Raw genomic sequence first — 17,849 nt, 5'->3', positions numbered from 1 at the left:
TTGAAATTAAAAAAAATTTGAACTATTTTGCTTTAGTTTTATTTGCATATACAGTAAATTTCTTATTTTTTTTCCTTAAAGATGAATTTTAAAAATTAAACAATGTTTTATGAATTAAAAAATATATATTTCATGAATTTGAGTAGAAAGGGATGACGTGGCTAGTAGAAAAGTGATTTCTTAAAGAAAAAAGAAAAAATTTAAATTGAAGCATGAATTAAAAAAAAAATAATGTTTTATGAATTGAAGCATACTTTTTTTTTCCTTTTTTTTTATTAAATATTAAAAAAAATTAAAAAAAATCATATACAATAGTAACTTTAATAGCATTTTATTTGAACTATTTTGCTTTAGTTTTATTTGCATGTATAAGAAATTTCTTATTTAATTGATTATGCTTCAATTTTTGTCCTCAAAGATGGTAAATTTTAAAAAATTAAATAAATTAAACAAATTAAAAATATATATTTTATGAATTGGAGTGAAAAAGACAATGTAGCTAGTAGAAAAGTGATATTCAAAAAAGAAGAAAGAAAATTGTAAATTATTTGGTAATAGTGGCCGGGTTCATATTATAATCATACAATATTTATTAATTTACAATTTTATTATAATCACACTTTTCTACTCTAATTGATAAAACATTATCTTTTTTATTTGTTTAATTTTTAAAATTCATCATCTTTGATGGAAAAAATTGAAGCATAATCAATCAAACAAAAAATTTATTGGACATGCAAATACAATTAAAACAAATAGTTCAAATAAAATATTATTAAAGTTAATATTGTATATGATTTTTTAATATTTAAATAAAAAGAAGTAAAAAATATTTAAATAAAAAGAAGTAAAATATATATAATTTTTTTTTTTATTGATTTTTTAATTGAATTATATAGTGCCACGTTAGTGCCCAAACTACCAAATTAACTTTCTGTTAGCTACGTCACCCAGAAATTAATGGAAGTCCCATAATTCGATAAAGATGCATAGTTTGGGGTGATTTTTAACGTGAAAAATTCGGGAGATACAAATCGCAAATGATAATAATTTGGAGAAAAAAAATCATATTTATTCGAAATATTATTTGCTAATATAGAATAACCAGCGTGTTAATGCATTGTAATAAGAATAAAATAAAAAATATATATTTTAAAAAAAATTCCACTAGTTGTAACTTGTATTATTGGATGACGCTTTGTATTGCAACTAAAGTTCATTTTTAATTACTAAAATTGGGTTCTCCACCATACTTGTTAATCACCTAGGTTGAAAATGAAAACAACAATCTAGATAAAAATATCATTGTTCTAATATTACATAATTATAAGAGAAATTTTCCATATTAATGAAAGAAATTTAAAAATTACGAATATTATATATATATAAATATAAATACTAGGTAGAAGTAATGTGGAATGCATGTTTGCTTAGTTTCAAAATTATAAATATTATTTATAATTTTATTCAAAATTGGTTCACTCTTAAAAAATATATATATATATAATAGAATAAATTATAACTCTATAGTATATATAAATATTTATATCAATAATCTCTACATATATGATATTTAAACACAACGTTGATATATATATACTAGATACAAGCAACATGCATATGCACGTTTGCTTAAATTGTCTTTTTTCCCCCTGAATTATCGCAGATGTAGAGTTTTGCCCCCTAAACTTTTTTGGTTGGCTGAAATACCCCCCGAATTACTGTACATGTTGAAAAACAGTCCTTCCGTTTATAATTTAACAGATTAGAAATTTGGTGTTTTTAAAAAAGGCATAAGTGTATAAAATTATGACAGAAGGACGTTTTTGTAAAAGTATTATAAGTAATTTTTTCACAAAAAAAAAAAAGAACATAACCATTTTGGGTGGACTGGGAAACGTGAGCCCTCATTCTTCATCTTCAAATCTCAATATTATTTTTATTTTCAATTGATTAAAGGGAAAAAAATTGGGTAATCTGAGATAGTTTTTTTTTTGGTGTATTTTCCTTCAAGAAAAATTTGAAGACCATGGCTGGTGGTGAAGCATCTTCTCACAGTAAGTTTTCAAAATTTGTTTTTGATTTGTTATTTTGTTTAATGTTCTAGGATTTCTTAGTTATGTGAAAAGTGGGTAAGTATTAGTTTGATAAGTTGTAGTAAATATGATTTGAAGAGAATATATATATATATATATTTATGAATATATACACATACATATATTTATAAACGTGAATAGATGGGTAAGTAAGTTTGGTTGGCTGTAGTAATTATGACTTTGAATAGAATATTTTCTTTTTCAATGAATGTGAATATATTCTTCTCTTTTTTGTGAATAGTTGGTTTGTTTTGTTGTTTGATAAAGTTTCAAAAAAGGGTCAGGGGGTTGTAAGTGCATTTTTGTCATTTTGGGTTAGTGACATAGATTATATTCTTCTAGGCCAGAGAAATTTGGAAAATATGTTTGTGGGGTCTGATTTAGTTGTTGGATAGTGTGTGTGTGTCTTATTGTGTGGTTGTTGACCCATTGAATATATATTAAAGAATTGAGAAAGTATATCATAGGTATTTGAGACCATACTTTTCTCATTCTTTGGTTTTTTTCTTTCTTTCTGTATAGATCTTCACTCCTCTACGCCTATTGTGGGTGAGGGTGTTCATGGGAGGAGGGTAGACTTAGAAGGTGATAGTTCTAGTGAAAGTGATCCCAACAATGAATATCAAGGTGATCCTGAGTATGAACAAAGTGATGATGAATTGGTTGTTGAAGACAATGCAGAAATACATCTAAAAGGACTAGGGAAAATGGTAGTAGAGATTGATGTAGAAGATGTGCCATTGGATAGCTCTGACAAAGAGTATACACGAGAGGATAGTTCTGATGATGGGGATGTTTCAAATGAAGATGAACTCAGCAAGTTACACAAACCTAAAAGGCAATCAAAAAAAAGAAAGCTACCTGATTTGCTTGAGTTTGATGTTGATGCTGAAATGGAGAGATCGCTACTAAAGCTTGGCTTAGTATTTTCTTCTGGAAAACTATTCAAACAAGCAGTCAGGGAATATGCTATACAGAATGGAAGAGACATATGGTTCAAAAAGAATGATTCTCATAGGGTTTGAGCACAATGTAGAGGTGTTGAATGTCCTTGGGTGTGTTTTGCCTCAAAGATTGATGATAGTTCAACATTTGTCATCAAAACTTATGTTGGTGAGCATAGATGCTCTAGGAAGCCCCATAATAGATTTGCTACTTCAAAATGGTTAAGTAAGAAGTACTTGAATGAATTCAAGAGCAATGATAAATGGAGTATTTCTTCATTTATGGAAAAAGTGAGCAAAGACCATGTCATTGAAATTTCCAAAGATAAGGCCTATAAAGTTTGAAAACTTGCAACAAAATCTATTGAAGGCACTTATGAAGAGCAGTATGCTGCTCTATGGGACTATGCTGAGGAGATTAAGTACACAAATAAGGGTTCCACAGTTGAGTTTTTAACTGAATCAGGAGACAATGGGAGGCCACGTTTTAAGCGAATGTACATTTGCTTTTCTGGTTTAAAAGAAGGATTCAGTGCTGGATGTAGGCCAGTAATTGGGTTAGATGGCTGTCATATTAAAGGACCGCATCCTGGACAACTATTGACTGCTATTGGGATCGATGCAAACAATGGCATGTATCCTGTTGCATATGCTGTGGTAGAGATTGAAAGTAAAGATTCTTGGAGTTGGTTTTTAAATTGTTTGAGAAATGACTTAAAAATTGAGAACTCCAACCATTGGACATTCATCACGGACAAGCAAAAAGGCTTGAAACAATCATTAAAAGATCTATGGGAGGAAGGTGTACCTGAGGTAGAGCATAGGCATTGTGCAAGGCATTTGGAGAAGAATTTTATCAAAGTTTACAAAGATAAAAAGCTCAAGGAGCTCTTATGGAAGGCTGCAAGAGAGGTTAGTGTTCGTAGGTTTGAAGGTGTGATGGAAGAGATTAAGAAAATTGACGAGTCTGCTTTTGATTGGTTAATGGAAGCAGGGCCCCAACATTGGAGCAGATCACACTTTAGGACTCATCCAAAGTGTGACATTTTGTTGAATAACTTGTGTGAGACATTTAATGGGACAAGGGCAATATTGGCTGCAAGAGATAGACCAATATTATCCATGCTAGAAAGAATTAGAATGTATTTATTACAGAGGCTTACCAAGAATAGGCATGCAGTATTGATGTGGAACTCTAGCATTGCTCCAAGGATACAAGACATTATTGAGAAGAACAAGGATATAGCTGGAAGCCATCTCCCTATCAAGTCTTCGAATTTCATCTACCAAATTACCACTATGTATGGTAGCTTGTACTATGTTGACTTGAAGCAAATGAAATGTAGTTGTAGAAAATGGGAACTCACTAGCATTCCATGTAGTCATGCAGTGGCTGCAATCTGGCAAAGAAGGGAAGATCCAGAAACTTATGTAAGTAAATGGTACATGAAGGAGTATTATTTGAAAGCCTATTCACAACAGATATTCCCAATTAGGAATCAAGATGAGTGGCCAATAACTGGTAACGTTGGATTGATCAAGCCTATATCCAAGATTCAACTGGGTAGACCAAAGAGAAGTAGAAAATTAGAGCTTGATGAAATGTTTCCTCGAACAGGAAGTAAAATGAAGAGGAGGTACATCACAATCAAATGTTCAGGATGTGGTGTAACAGGTCATAATTTTAGAATGTGTGCTAGAAATAAAGAGAAAAATTCAGTAAGTTTTTCATTTTATAAACTGAAAGTACTTGAGAATATTTTATATAAATATAAATCTTAGCCATTATTTTAACTTAATTTGCAGGACATCAATCCTGATGTTGCTCAGCATACGTCTACTGATTCAACCATACCATTTACAAACACCAACCAGGTTTGTATTATGGTTTCTAACATATATTTTGTTCCTCTCTTTTTATTTAAATAGATATATGTGTGTGTATATATATATATACATACGTGTGTGTATGTGAAATTGATTTTGATGTAGTGCCTGAATATTTCCTACTTAACCATTTATATGTCTATTTTTATCAACAGATTTAGCAAAGAAAAGCAGGAGGATTGCATCCCAAACTGACAGATTTTAGCATTATGATTGTCTTTTAGAACTCCTTTTGTAACATTTATCATTTTTCTTGGATGGTTGTAACTTTTATAAATTATTTTGAAGCAGGATATTTTAACATATTTAGTGCTTGGATATATAGGCTAGCAGGTATAGAATGACTGGTATAATTTTTTTACTCATATGCAAGCTATATGTTCAAGATTTTTGGAACGTTTTCATAGTATAATTTTGGATATCAATGTTAATTGGAAGTAATTTCTTGTTGGTTTCTGTTTACCTACAACAATCAAGATATGTTTAGCATATAATTAACAAGATATTCTTCTCTTCTTGCTAATGCTGCAAACTATATTAACTCATGGCTGCTAATATTGTTGAGCTTTGAATTGATGCAGCCAAAAATTGATCATTGCATGACAAGAGAACCAAGTGTAGCTTGAGCTTGTGAAATTACAGTATCCTCCTAAAAATATTCCCATACTTGCAATGATATAATTAATGTTGACAATGATATAATCAAAATCAGTTTGTTACAGTAAATAGAAACTGTAAAGCACCTCTTCTTTAAACAAGTTTTTAGTTTGTGCAAGCTATAAGTTCAAGACATTATTGGTATACCATTTTAAAATCAGCTTGTACTAATCTAGTTACAAGTTTCAATTTTCAAATTGTTATCTTTTATAGATATAAGTATTCAAAGACATTAGTGGTTTGCCAATGAAGTTTGCTTAAAAGGCATCTGAATATTTGATTTGCCTTGATCTGCATATTAAAAGACACCTACTGTAAACTATAATCTCTGAAAACTGCCTAAATGCTATAACGAATTCAGCCACAAACCAGAAACATACCACAAACACCAACAACTTTTTCATTGCTTCAAAATCACCAAAATAGTACAATAAAATGTAGCAGAACAGTAATACATACAACACTTTTCTACTAGTTTCATAACACAAACATAAACCAACTTTTTCATTGCTTCAAAATCACCAAAATAATACAACAAAATATAATAGAACAACAATACAGATCCCACATTTTACAAGTTTTATGAAAATCAAAATTCTTTCAATTTCTTCATCTTTTTTGTCAACAAGCTTCTGCAATGCTTGAACTTCATCTTTGTTGACGTCGTTTTTCGTCAGCAGATAAAAGAAGAGAGCACGTAAACAATTTAAGACAATGGCAAAAAATAAACAAACAAATCAAACACGGTTTTTTACGTGGTTCAGCAGTTAAATCTGCCTAGTCCACGAGTCTCTGTTATTAATCTCAAGATTATCTCTGAACAATTCTTTAGCAAGAATTTTCCAGAGTTTTCTCTCAAGGATCAGAATTTCGGTCCTTTACAATGGTGCATGCCTTCTCTATTTATAGAGAAGGGTGCAGAATACTATCCCACATATTTTGGGTAGTTACTCTTTTGTGAATACAAATAAATGGCTTTAAATGTCTTTAATCAGATAAAAAAGGAAACGTCCCTGATGACCAGGGAACGCATAAATGACTAAATAATATCCCACGATTCTTGGGGATTTACATCAATTAATGAGGATTACATCTCATAACTATTATACTTGTAGATATTCAAGGTGGTTATAGCGTATCTTCAAGGCTCCAGCATTTCTGGTCTCATGTCATTGTGCGAGCCACTGACATCTCCCGAGCTAACGTTTCTTTCGAGATGGGATATCGAGCTCAAGAACCATGCTCCGAAGTTCCTGAAGATGAAGGTGTTCTCGGAGCTACCTTTCGAGATCGAAGTCATTTCGAGATCACCACACTCGAGATCATACATCATACTTTTCAGGCTCGACTTACAATCCTAGATCACTCTAATCTTCACGAGACCATTTGTTGCGAACTCAGCTTTCGAGGTCATATTTACTATGGCTCGAAATCTGGGTATAACATTTTGCCCCCTCAAAAGTATTTGTTCGAATCCTAAGAGAAGGAAACTTTTGAACTACTCTTTCTGGGAACCATACCGTCACACTCTTGAAAATGGACATGTGCCAGATGGGTATTGCTCACTTTAGGTACTTGAGTACCTTGGGAACACGCCCACGATCGTTCCTCTGACAACTTTTCGGCGCCATCTTGTCACCGATTCCCATCCATTCGATCTGTTGAGGAATTTAATCAACGCTCCTGATTAATTTAGTTTTCCCACCTATATATACAAGACTCCCTCTTCGTCTTCTTCACATTTGTTCATCACAAGCCAGAAAAAAGAAAAACACTCCCTAAACTTCTTTCCACAGTTTATTCTCATTGCATGTTTTCTAAGCCGAAGAAACAAAGGAATCCTGGTTTGTACGAGTCAGTGAGTTCTTTCTTGCAACCTCTTCTCCACTCGACGATTTCGCTGCAATCACCATCACTGTGTAAGTACGCCATTTTTGTTGTTCTTTTTATACTGTGTTTGCTGTGTATGTTAGTTTACGTTCTTAGCATGATGCGATAGGAGGTTTTGAACCGATAGGTTTTTAGGCTTTCTGGATTTTCACTCTGGATGTTCGTCTCTGGTTTATACCCAGTTTTGACGTTTGAATGTGGTTCCCATTTTCTGGGTTTTGAAATTCTTAGGCAGCGTTTCTTGTACATTAAGCTTTCGGATAAAAACATGGGCTTTGACAAATACACGAAACCCAAAAACGCTTTTCCTGGCTAACCGCCACTCTCCTTTCCCTTGAATTTCGGGACTTTCAAAAAAAAAAAAAAAAAAAATCATCCACGCTTCTTTTCCTTTCCTGTGGAACACGCGCTCTGACCCTTTAGTGAAGGTCTCAATACTTAAGTTTCTTGTCCTTAAATCTCCGAGCTCATCCTGTCGAGCTCATGATTTTTGCATGCATGGCCCTCACCATTTTTTCTTTCTCGTTAGATGTCACAGAATCCGGAAAGACGGTGGGGGTCATTACGAGTAATTCCTTACGAGCCCAAATCTCCGAGCCCGGAATCGATCTTTGCCCGGAACCAGCGTCGGATTAAAGAATACGAGATCGCACGCGAGCAAGAAGACATTCGAGCCCACTATCGTCGCCAGATAGACGAGGTCATTGAAAAGAAGAGAAGGGTTCTTCGGGAAGCCATCTATCCGGAGCCTAACCCAGGACCTAGGCCAGTTCCCCTCGACCCTGCGTTAAAAGTCACGGTAGCATACCACCCGGGGGAACTTCAGTTTTCCTTAATGGCGGAGCCTTCGTCTTCGCAGCCTAGGAGGGAGATGTTTGAAGCCGAATTCTACCCGAGCTCGGTTACCACCACCGACCAAATAACTGATATCCTGGCCATCCATGGCCTTAGCTCGTTGGACACACTGAAGTGTCGAGCTCCGACAAGGCATGAACGAAGCTGTTTTGCTCCTGGGGGCCGCGATTCCAGTGTGAAATACGCGGCCTGGAGCCAGGAACATATAAGGGCAGGAGCTTTGCTGCCCCTGAAGTCCTTTTTCAGAGACTTCATCGATTTCGTTGGGTTGGCTCCATTCCAACTCAACACCAACTCATACAGGGTGCTGTCTTCCCTGAGGTCCTTATTCCACGAGCTGGGGTGGATAGGACCTTCACCCCAAGAGATTTTATATCTCTTTTGCTTGAAGAGTAATCCCTCCCGAGCTCGGGGAGGAGATGGTTTCTACTATCTTTCAAGCTACCCCAAAGAGACGAAGATCTTTGAAGATCTTCCGAACCACCCCCCTGACTTCAAGAAGGATTTTTTCTGGACAGACGGTCTGTTCCCGTCTCGACATCGTTCGTTTAGGCGGATTCGTAAGTATTCTCGTTACTTTCTATTTTTGAGCTCGAATTTTTAGCCCTTGAATCCATGTTTAGTTGAAGTGTATCTCGTCTTTCAGCTAACTTTCAGCGTCCCACTCCTGACGAAACAATGAAGGAGCACAGAGAGGCTCTGCTCCGACTCCCATACGGCAGGAGGTCTCTCTCATTTCTATTACATGAGGACAAGCTGCGAGCTTGTGGGTTGTTGGGACAGGGCCAGTCAACCTCTGACTGGTCCAGTAATAAATATGAACGCTGGGAGGAAGTGCCACTGCCCACAGGCATCCTTCCTCCGAGGAGAGAAAGGAAAGCATCTCTCCCAACTCGCTCGAGAAGTCCGCGGTCGGGAAATGAGGCCAATGACGAAGCCTCGAGTTCGGACTCCGGAGGAGGTAAAACCCTTCCTACTTCGCGAATGTGGTCCCCCACTTTGTTAAAACACAGGCCCAATAGACTAGTCTCGTGCCCACAGGATAGATACCACTTCTACATATGGAGTTGGGTAGATGACTGTGTCCATAGGTTTAATAGTGGGCTCGGGAAATATGATACCATGTACACCACGGACGAGGTGTGGAATGGGATAGCGGTGCAGTATGGGACCAATGACTATAGGGACCTCTCGAGGTTGTCACCAACTTATAGGGAAGGCACTCCCCCCGCCTCTTCTGAAGATGGGGGAATTTCATGGTCCCCAAGCTCGAGCTCGGGGAAGAGTCCCAGTTAGGTTTTTTCTTCAACTGGTTTACATCTTTTCCCAAAGTTATTATCATTGTTTAACTCACCGTCATTATGTAGGTGCCATGAATCCCGACCTCGACGCCGTGCTCTTTAGTGATGGGGGAGCTGGCGCCCAGAAGAGCAAACGCCCGAGGATACCAAAGAGGCCCGACCGACAGTCCAAGGTATCTAAACGTCACGAAACGACTCCCACGGCCCAGATTACTGCGGACACCTCCAAGGAGCCGACTGCCCAGGTTGATGGCTCAGGCTCTACTGCATCCATCTCGCAGCTTCCCACCGAGACCCGGTTAATAGTTGCTCGGCCTCCGAAGAAACCTTCTACCTCAACGGTTCAGCTGCCAATGGCCCGAACCCATACTGAGGAATATGTACTTGATGGTGCCGATGGGGCAGAAGGGGCGCTTCTCAGCTCGGACGTCCTTTCTCGGGTGGGTCAGAGCTTTTCTGGCTTTGGTGCCGACCACTGGGAACTCGTGCGCAAGGCCTCGGACTGCAACACTCTTTATGAGAAGAGTATCGAACTCTCCGCCGCGGTAGTCTTCTCAATTCTATTTAGAGTATTTATGTCTTAGAGTATTTATGTCTCTGATTATAATTCTGATTCATTCTTTGTTTCAGGCCCTTGTTGTTTCAGCGCAACTCAACTACAAGCTGACCAACGAGGTGCAAACGAGCTTATCTCTGGCTCAAAAGTCGAAGGATCTCGAGCTGAAGATGATTGACGAGCTCAAAGACTCGAAGTCTGAAATTGAAAAATTGAAGACCCGTCTTGAGGAGCTTGAAAAGTCAAACGCTAAGCTCGAGAAGGCCAAAGCCAAGCTCGAAGAGGAGAAGTCTGCCACCCTCGATTTCATGGAAAGCGAGAAGACCCGCCTCCTGAATGAGTCTAAGGAGCAGAGGGAGAAAGCGGTCGACCAGGCCATGTACAAAATTTGGGCCGATAATGCCGATCTTGACACCAGCTTCCTGGGTCCTCTCGAAATCACATATGTTGAGCGGTGGAATGCCCATCTTTTGGCAAGTACAGCTGCTCGAGAGGCGGCCCAGCAGGATAGTCATGCTATTCGTCCTGGAGGGTCTGGTGATATTGCTGCTGAGAAGGCCAAGGATACTCTTCTTCCTTAAATCCGATCTCGGAGAGATCAGTTATCGGGGCTGCGTCTCCTCATTCTTGTAACTATTTAAATTTGTGCCCACGGGGCTGACACAATTTCTTTAACTTTTTCTTTTATATGCTTTACATTTCTTGGCTCGAAATATTTTGCATTTTTCTTGCATTGATGAGTTATGTTTATTTAATTCATACAAACATAGTTTAGATTTAGGCTCGAAATTCGATGCATTCATGCATAGTTTATTCGAATTATCCGCTTCCAACCTCGTTATTTATCAAGGTCGGACATTACTTTAACCATGAACTGAAAAGTACTTATATGGCATGTAATATGAATGATTTGGTTATATTTCTGTCACTTTTCCCCATCCTCAGTATCTTGGCTCCGAGGTTATGAGTTCGAAACTATTTTTCTAAGATATTCCAGCCTCGATTTCGACATATTTCGCAATAGGTCTAGGCTCCCATTTATCATTGATCGATAATTTGGCTGGTTTGTTCCAAATCTGTTGTTTGCACATCTGGTTAACTCCAAATATTTAGGTTTTTTGATGGTTCGGTTATGTCCGAACTATCTAAGCTCGCGTATTTGGTCATGTCCAAATACTTTATATTTTTTATAATTCGGTTATGTCCGAACTATCTAAGATCGCGTACTTGGTTATGTCCAAATACTTTATATTTTTTATGGTTCGGTTATGTCCGAACTATCTGAGATCGCGTACTTGGTTATATCCAAATACTTCATGTTTTATTTATTACTTTTTATTTTTTGAGCTGGTGGTATGTATACCAATGATGCCCCCTTAATATCCTATGAGTGTGACCATAGGTTATTAACTTAAGAGAGATTGCAAAAATAAAAAATAAGTTACATGCGGAACAAAGTAGACATGTCATTCAAAAACAAAGAAACATAGATAGAAAATCATGGTTACAGGCAACACTTTTCCTATACTATTGATAATAAGGTCTAAGGTGTTCGCCATTTCATGCTCGTGGTAGGAGGCTCCCATCTAATCTCGCAAGTTTGTATACGCCAGGGCGGATGACTGATTCTATCTGGTATGGTCCTTCCCAGTTTGGCCCGAGTACTCCTGCTGCTGGATCTCGAGTTGCTAAGAATACACGTCTCAATACCAGATCTCCTATTCCGAACTTTCGATCTCGAACCCTTTTATTGAAATATCTTGTGGTTCGTTGCTGGTAAGCAGCATTTCTCAGCTGAGCCTCCTCCCTTTTTTCTTCGATCAAGTCTAGGGTTTCTTCGAGCTGAGTATGATTGGAGCTCTGGTCGTAAATCTGAGTTCGAATCGTTGGAATTTCGACCTCAATGGGCAACATTGCCTCGCAGCCGTATGCTAGAGAAAATGGGGTATGTCCAGTTGATGTCCGAGCTGTAGTTCTATATCCCCAAAGGACTTGAGGTAATTCCTCAGGCCATCGTCCCTTTGCTTCTTCCAACTTTTTCTTCAAAGAAATTTTGAGAGTTTTATTAACGGCTTCGACCTGACCATTCGCTTGAGGGTGAGCTACTGACGAAAAACTCTTTATTGTACTGTTCTTGTTGCAAAAGTTCGTAAATAAGTCGCAATCAAACTAGGTTCCGTTGTCAGACACAATCTTTCTTGGCACTCCATATCGGCATACGATGTTCTTTATTACGAAATCTAGGATCTTCTTCGAAGTTATGGTCGCCAATGGTTCAGCCTCCGTCCATTTTGTGAAGTAATCAACCGCGACCACAGCATACTTTACTCCTCCTTTGCCAGTTGGGAGCGAGCCTATGAGATCGATCCCCCACACTGCAAAAGGCCATGGGGATGTCAACATGGTCAGTTCGGAAGGTGGAGCTTGGGGTATCGTGGCGAATCTCTGGCATTTGCCGCACTTTTTCACGTACTCGAAAGAGTCCGTTTTAATGGTTGGCCAGAAATATCCTTGGCGTATAATCTTCTTGGATAGGCTATGCCCCCCGGTATGATCTCCGCAGAACCCTTCATGAATTTCTTCAATAACCTTCTTTGCCTCGGGGGGAGTCACACATCTGAGCAATGGCATGGAATACCCTCTTCTGTATAGCCTTCCGTCCAGGATGGTGTAACGAGGAAGTTGATACATTAGTTTCCGAGCCTGATTTCGATCTTTTGGAAGAATTCCATTTTCGAGGTACTCAACTATCGGGCTCATCCAGGTCGGCTCTGTCTCGATCATACACACATCTTCCTCGTCAGGCTTAGTAATGCTGGGTGCTGACAGGTGTTCTACGGGTACAACATTCAGCTCCTCATTTTCGGCGGAGGTGGCGAGCCGAGCTAAGGCATCTGCATTTGAGTTTTGTTCTCGGGGAACCTGTTCGATTGCATAAAACTCGAAAAACTCCAACGCGGATTTTGCCTTCTCCAGATAAGCTGCCATTTTTGTGCCACGAGCCTGGTATTCTCCCAAGATTTGATTTACCACGAGCTGGGAGTCGCTGTAACAATGTATAGCTTTGGCCTTGAGCTCTTTTGCTATTCGCAGTCCTGCAAGTAAAGCCTCATACTCAGCTTCATTATTAGATGCTTTAAAGCCGAACCTTAAAGCAGAGTGAAATTTGCTCCCTGCAGGAGTGATCAGAATAACTCCTGCCCCCGCTCCATTTTCATTTGACGACCCGTCGACGTAAAGTTTCCACAGCTCGTGGGCCGTGGTTGTTACCTCTTCGTCGGCTATACCGGTGCACTCCACTATGAAATCCGCCAACGCTTGTGCCTTAATGGTCGTTCTCGAATGGTAGGTGATTTCTAACTGTCCGAGCTCAACAACCCACTTTAGGAGTCGACCAGACGCTTCTGGTTTAGACAAGACTTGCCTTAATGGTTGATCTGTCAGTACATGGATAGGGTGTGCCTGAAAGTAAGGGCGGAGCTTGCGAGATGAGTGGATTAGACTGAGGGCGATCTTCTCCATCAGTGGATATCTTGACTCTGCCCCCAGTAATCTTTTGCTAATGTAGTAGACGGGTTTCTGTATTCTCTCTTCTTCTCGAACTAGCACCGCGCTTATCGCGTGTTCAGTTGTTGAGAGGTATAGGAACAGTACTTCTCCCGTCTCAGGCTTCGATAGGATGGGTGGTTCGGCTAAGTTCCTTTTGAGCTCCTGAAAGGCTAGTTCGCACTCTTCTGTCCATTCGAACTTCTTACTTCCTTTCAATAAGTTGAAGAATGGGAGACCGCGGTCCGTTGACTTCGAAATGAACCTGCTCAGAGCTGCCATCCTGCCAGTCAAGCTTTGAACATCTTTATGCCTCCAAGGTGAAGGCATATCGATAAGGGCCTTTATTTTATCAGGATTAGCCTCGATTCCACGAGAGTTGACAATGAAACCCAGAAATTTCCCTGAAGACATCCCAAAAGTGCACTTCTGAGGATTCAACTTCATGTTGTGCTTTCTGAGCACGCCAAAGCACTCTTCGAGGTCATCAACATGGTTCTTGTTAAGTTGAGACTTCACAAGCATGTCGTCAACATAAACTTCCATGTTGTTCCCTATTTGCTCTGAGAACATCATGTTTACGAGCCGCTGGTACGTGGCTCCGACATTCTTGAGTCCGAATGGCATGACATTGTAGCAGTAGAGCCCTTTATCTGTGATGAAGCTCGTATGCTCTTGGTCGGGGGCATGCATGGGAATCTGGTTATATCCAGAATAGGCATCCATGAACGACATCAGACCATGCCCCGCCGTGGCGTCTACAAGCTGGTCAATTCTCGGCAGGGGAAAACAGTCTTTCGGGCAGGCCTTGTTGAGGTCTGAGTAGTCAATGCACGTTCTCCACGTCCCATTGGGCTTCGGGACCAACACTGGATTGGCCACCCACTCCGGGTAAAAAGCGTCCCTTATGAAATTATTTGATTTCAGCCTGTCCACCTCCTCCTTTAGTGCTTTCTTTCTGTCTTCATCCAGCTGCCTTAGCTTTTGCTGCTTCGGGGGAAAGATTTTGTCTATATTCAATGCGTGGCTCGCTATATTAGGGCTTATTCCCACCATGTCAGAGTGTGACCACGCGAAGACATCCTGGTTTTTCTTCAGAAAGCAAATTAATTGCTATTTTGATTCGTCCCGGAGGTGTTTCCCGACCTTCACTTTCTTTGTGGGGTCAGCTTCCTCGAGCTGAATCTCTTCGAGCTCTTCCAAAGGTTGGAGGTCAACCTTCTCCTCAATCCTCGGATCGATCTCCTCATCAATTTCTAAAACTGTCCCATCTTTATTCTGTATGACGACGAGTGCTTGAGCGCTCGTTTGTTTCTTTCCCCTCAAGGAAATGCTGTAGCACTCCCTTCCTGCCAATTGATCTCCTTTCAATGTTCCGACTCCACTTGGAGTTGGGAACTTAAGGGCTAGATGCCTTACAGATGAAACTGCCCCCAGCCCGACCAGGGCGGGTCTCCCGAGCAATACATTGTAGGCAGATGGTAACTCTACTACCACGAACTCCATCATCTTGGTCACCGAGATTGGATAGTCTCCCAAGGTCACAGGGAGTTCGATGGACCCCATACAGGCGGTTCCTTCTCCAGAAAAGCCGTACAACGTGGTTGCACAAGCCTTCAGGTCGCGAAGGGAGAGTCCCATTTTTTCTAGTGTTGCTTTATAAAGAATGTTAACTGAGCTCCCATTGTCTATGAGAACTCGGCGCACTCTTTTGTTGGCAAGCTGTAGGGTGATGACAAGTGGATCATGATGAGGGAACTGGACATGGGAGGCATCCTCCTCGGTGAAGGTTATAGGCTGAGTTTCAACCCTTTGGCTTTTTGGTGCTCTTGGTTCGGGTTCATAAGGAGACTCGTCCCCTGTCTTCAGCTCGTTCACATACCGCTTTTGAGCATTTCTTCCCCCTCCTGCGAGATGAGGACCTCCCGAGATGGTTATTACGTCATCTCCATCTATCGGCGGAGGCCTGTCTTCTTCCCGAGATCGGGAGTTATTATTCTGTGCTGTCGGAAGTGCGGCTACTCTCTGGCTTGCAGTAGTCTGTCCAGTACTCTGGTTTTTGACATACTGCCGGAAATAACCTCTCGAGATCAACCCTTCGATCTCGTCCTTCAGCTGTCGGCACTCATCTGTTGTGTGTCCGGTGTCTCTATGAAACCGGTAATACTTGCTGGAATCCCTCTTGGACTTTTGATTCCTCATTGGGTCCGGACGCCTGAAGGGGACCTGGTTTTCATTAGCCAGGTATATGTTTTCCCGAGACTCGTTGAGCTCGGTGTGCACTTTATATACGGAGAAATACCTTTCTCCTTTCTTCTTCTTTCCTCCATCAGCCTCGGGGTTATTTCCCTCGCTCTCTTTCCTTTTGGAGGGATTCTCCGAGGTAGGCTGTGGAGCTGCTGGGTCAGCCGAGGTTGAGGCGGAGTTAATGTTTATCGTTGTAGTTTCGGTCTGCGAGGTCGCCTTGAGCGTTGACCTCGCCTCCTCTACATTGACAAATCTCTGCGCCCGTCTGTTAAACTCGGTTATTGACCTCACCGGTTTCCCTTGCATGTCATCCCAAAGGGCACTCCCGGGTAAAACACCAGCTCGGATAGCCATTAGGTGCCCACTGTCATCCACATCTCGAGCTCGGGCGACCTCTAGATTAAATCTTGTCAGGTAGCTCTTCAGTGTTTCGCCCGGTTGTTGTCGGACGTTAGTCAAAGTGGATGCTTCGGGTCTGACTCCCATCATAGCTCGGAACTGCTTCTTGAAGTCTCTAGACAATTGATCCCATGAAGTTATAGAATGTCTCTTGTACTTCTCGAACCAACTCTTGGCAGGTCCGGCTAACGACGTTGGAAACAACATGCATCTGAGCTCGTAGCCCACGTTACTAGCTCTCATGATAGTGTTGAATGTACTCAGGTGGCTACATGGGTCAGTTTTTCCCTCAAATGCTGGGACGTGAGGAATCCGGAACCCTTGGGGAAACTGAGTGTTAGAAAGATTGGGAACAAACGGCTCGAGCTCCTCATCAGAGTCCTCATATCGACCGTTCCCTCATTCATTCTTCAAAAGCCTAAAGGCTTTTTCGAGCTGATCAATCCTTTCTTGGACTGGGTCCTTAGGCGGTGTCTGGAATTGCCGGTCATTAATCGCGATCCCAGGCTCGCGTCTCCGTGAGGGATCTCTACGCCCGTTCAGATGATTCCTTAGATCCGGATTTGTCTGATCTCCTTTCCCCCTGCTCTGATTCAGATGATTTCGCAGGTCAGGATGGCTCTTGTGATTTCCAGTATTTTTACGACCCCGGTCGTGTTTACTGACGGACCTAGTTTCTCCGGACTCATCACTGGTGAAACTCATTGATCGGTCATTTCGTGGTGGATCCTTTCTACGTCGCCTTGTCTCCGCAGTGCGAGATCGGGACGTTTGACTCCTCTCAGATGGCGCGCCTCTCCGCCCCTGGAACGTCTCTCTGTTTCCTTGTCTTTCCCCTGTACGCCCTTGATCCTGATCTCGACCAGGTTGAGCGTTTCTGCGGGGAGGTGAAGGATATCTTATGGGAGACGGAGGGAACCGTATAGGTGACGGTGGTTGTCGTCCTTGCCTCGGCCTGGAGGGTCCAGAATTTTCCCGAGATGGGCCAGTTGCGTTCGGTGCACTACCAGGAACCTGAGTCCGAGCCTCGGCAGGAGCTCGGTTGTTCTCAGTTCCTGCAGGCACTTCCACAGGTGGATTAGGCGGGACCTGAGCTCGGGTGCTCCTCTGAGGCCTAGAAGGAGCAGATGGCTCTGTTGGTGCTGGAGGTTGTGCTGGCCTCCTTGTGGCAGCATTTTTTCGTGGACGCCCACGGGGCCTCCGGGGAGGAACGTGCACGTCCCTTGGAGGAGGGACTTGGTCTTCGCGCGGAGGCGGGGGCTGAGCCACCTGAGCCTCTGCGGCTATCCTAGTCAACTCCTCGTTACGTTTGTTGGCTTCTGCCAACAACTGTTTCAGCTGCCGATTCTCCAATTCCACAATAGGGACATAACGTTCAGGGTTATAGTACATGTCCTCATCCCTTGGTTGTGGAGGTGGTCCCCGGGAATCAGAGGACCCACTCCTTTCATCAGCGTCCGGGTTCTCCATT

General features: G+C 41.1%; 1 protein-coding gene across 1 annotated transcript; it reads left to right on the top strand.

Moving 5' to 3' along the window:
* The first annotated feature begins 2,029 nt into the window (after window positions 1-2,029).
* LOC133824026 (uncharacterized) lies at window positions 2,030-5,088 on the top strand. Its single transcript, XM_062256886.1, has 6 exons — window positions 2,030-2,057; window positions 2,619-3,115; window positions 3,170-3,308; window positions 3,411-4,759; window positions 4,847-4,915; window positions 5,083-5,088. Exons 1-6 carry the CDS (start codon window positions 2,030-2,032, stop codon window positions 5,086-5,088), a joined length of 2,088 nt encoding a protein of 695 aa, XP_062112870.1.
* Window positions 5,089-17,849: the final 12,761 nt, after the last annotated feature.

This window comes from Humulus lupulus, chromosome 3 (genome assembly GCF_963169125.1).
Source record: "Humulus lupulus chromosome 3, drHumLupu1.1, whole genome shotgun sequence".
In the NCBI taxonomy this organism is placed as follows: domain Eukaryota; kingdom Viridiplantae; phylum Streptophyta; class Magnoliopsida; order Rosales; family Cannabaceae; genus Humulus; species Humulus lupulus.
Note: the sequence above shows the minus strand (reverse complement) of the source record. Positions and strands in the feature narration are given on the sequence as shown.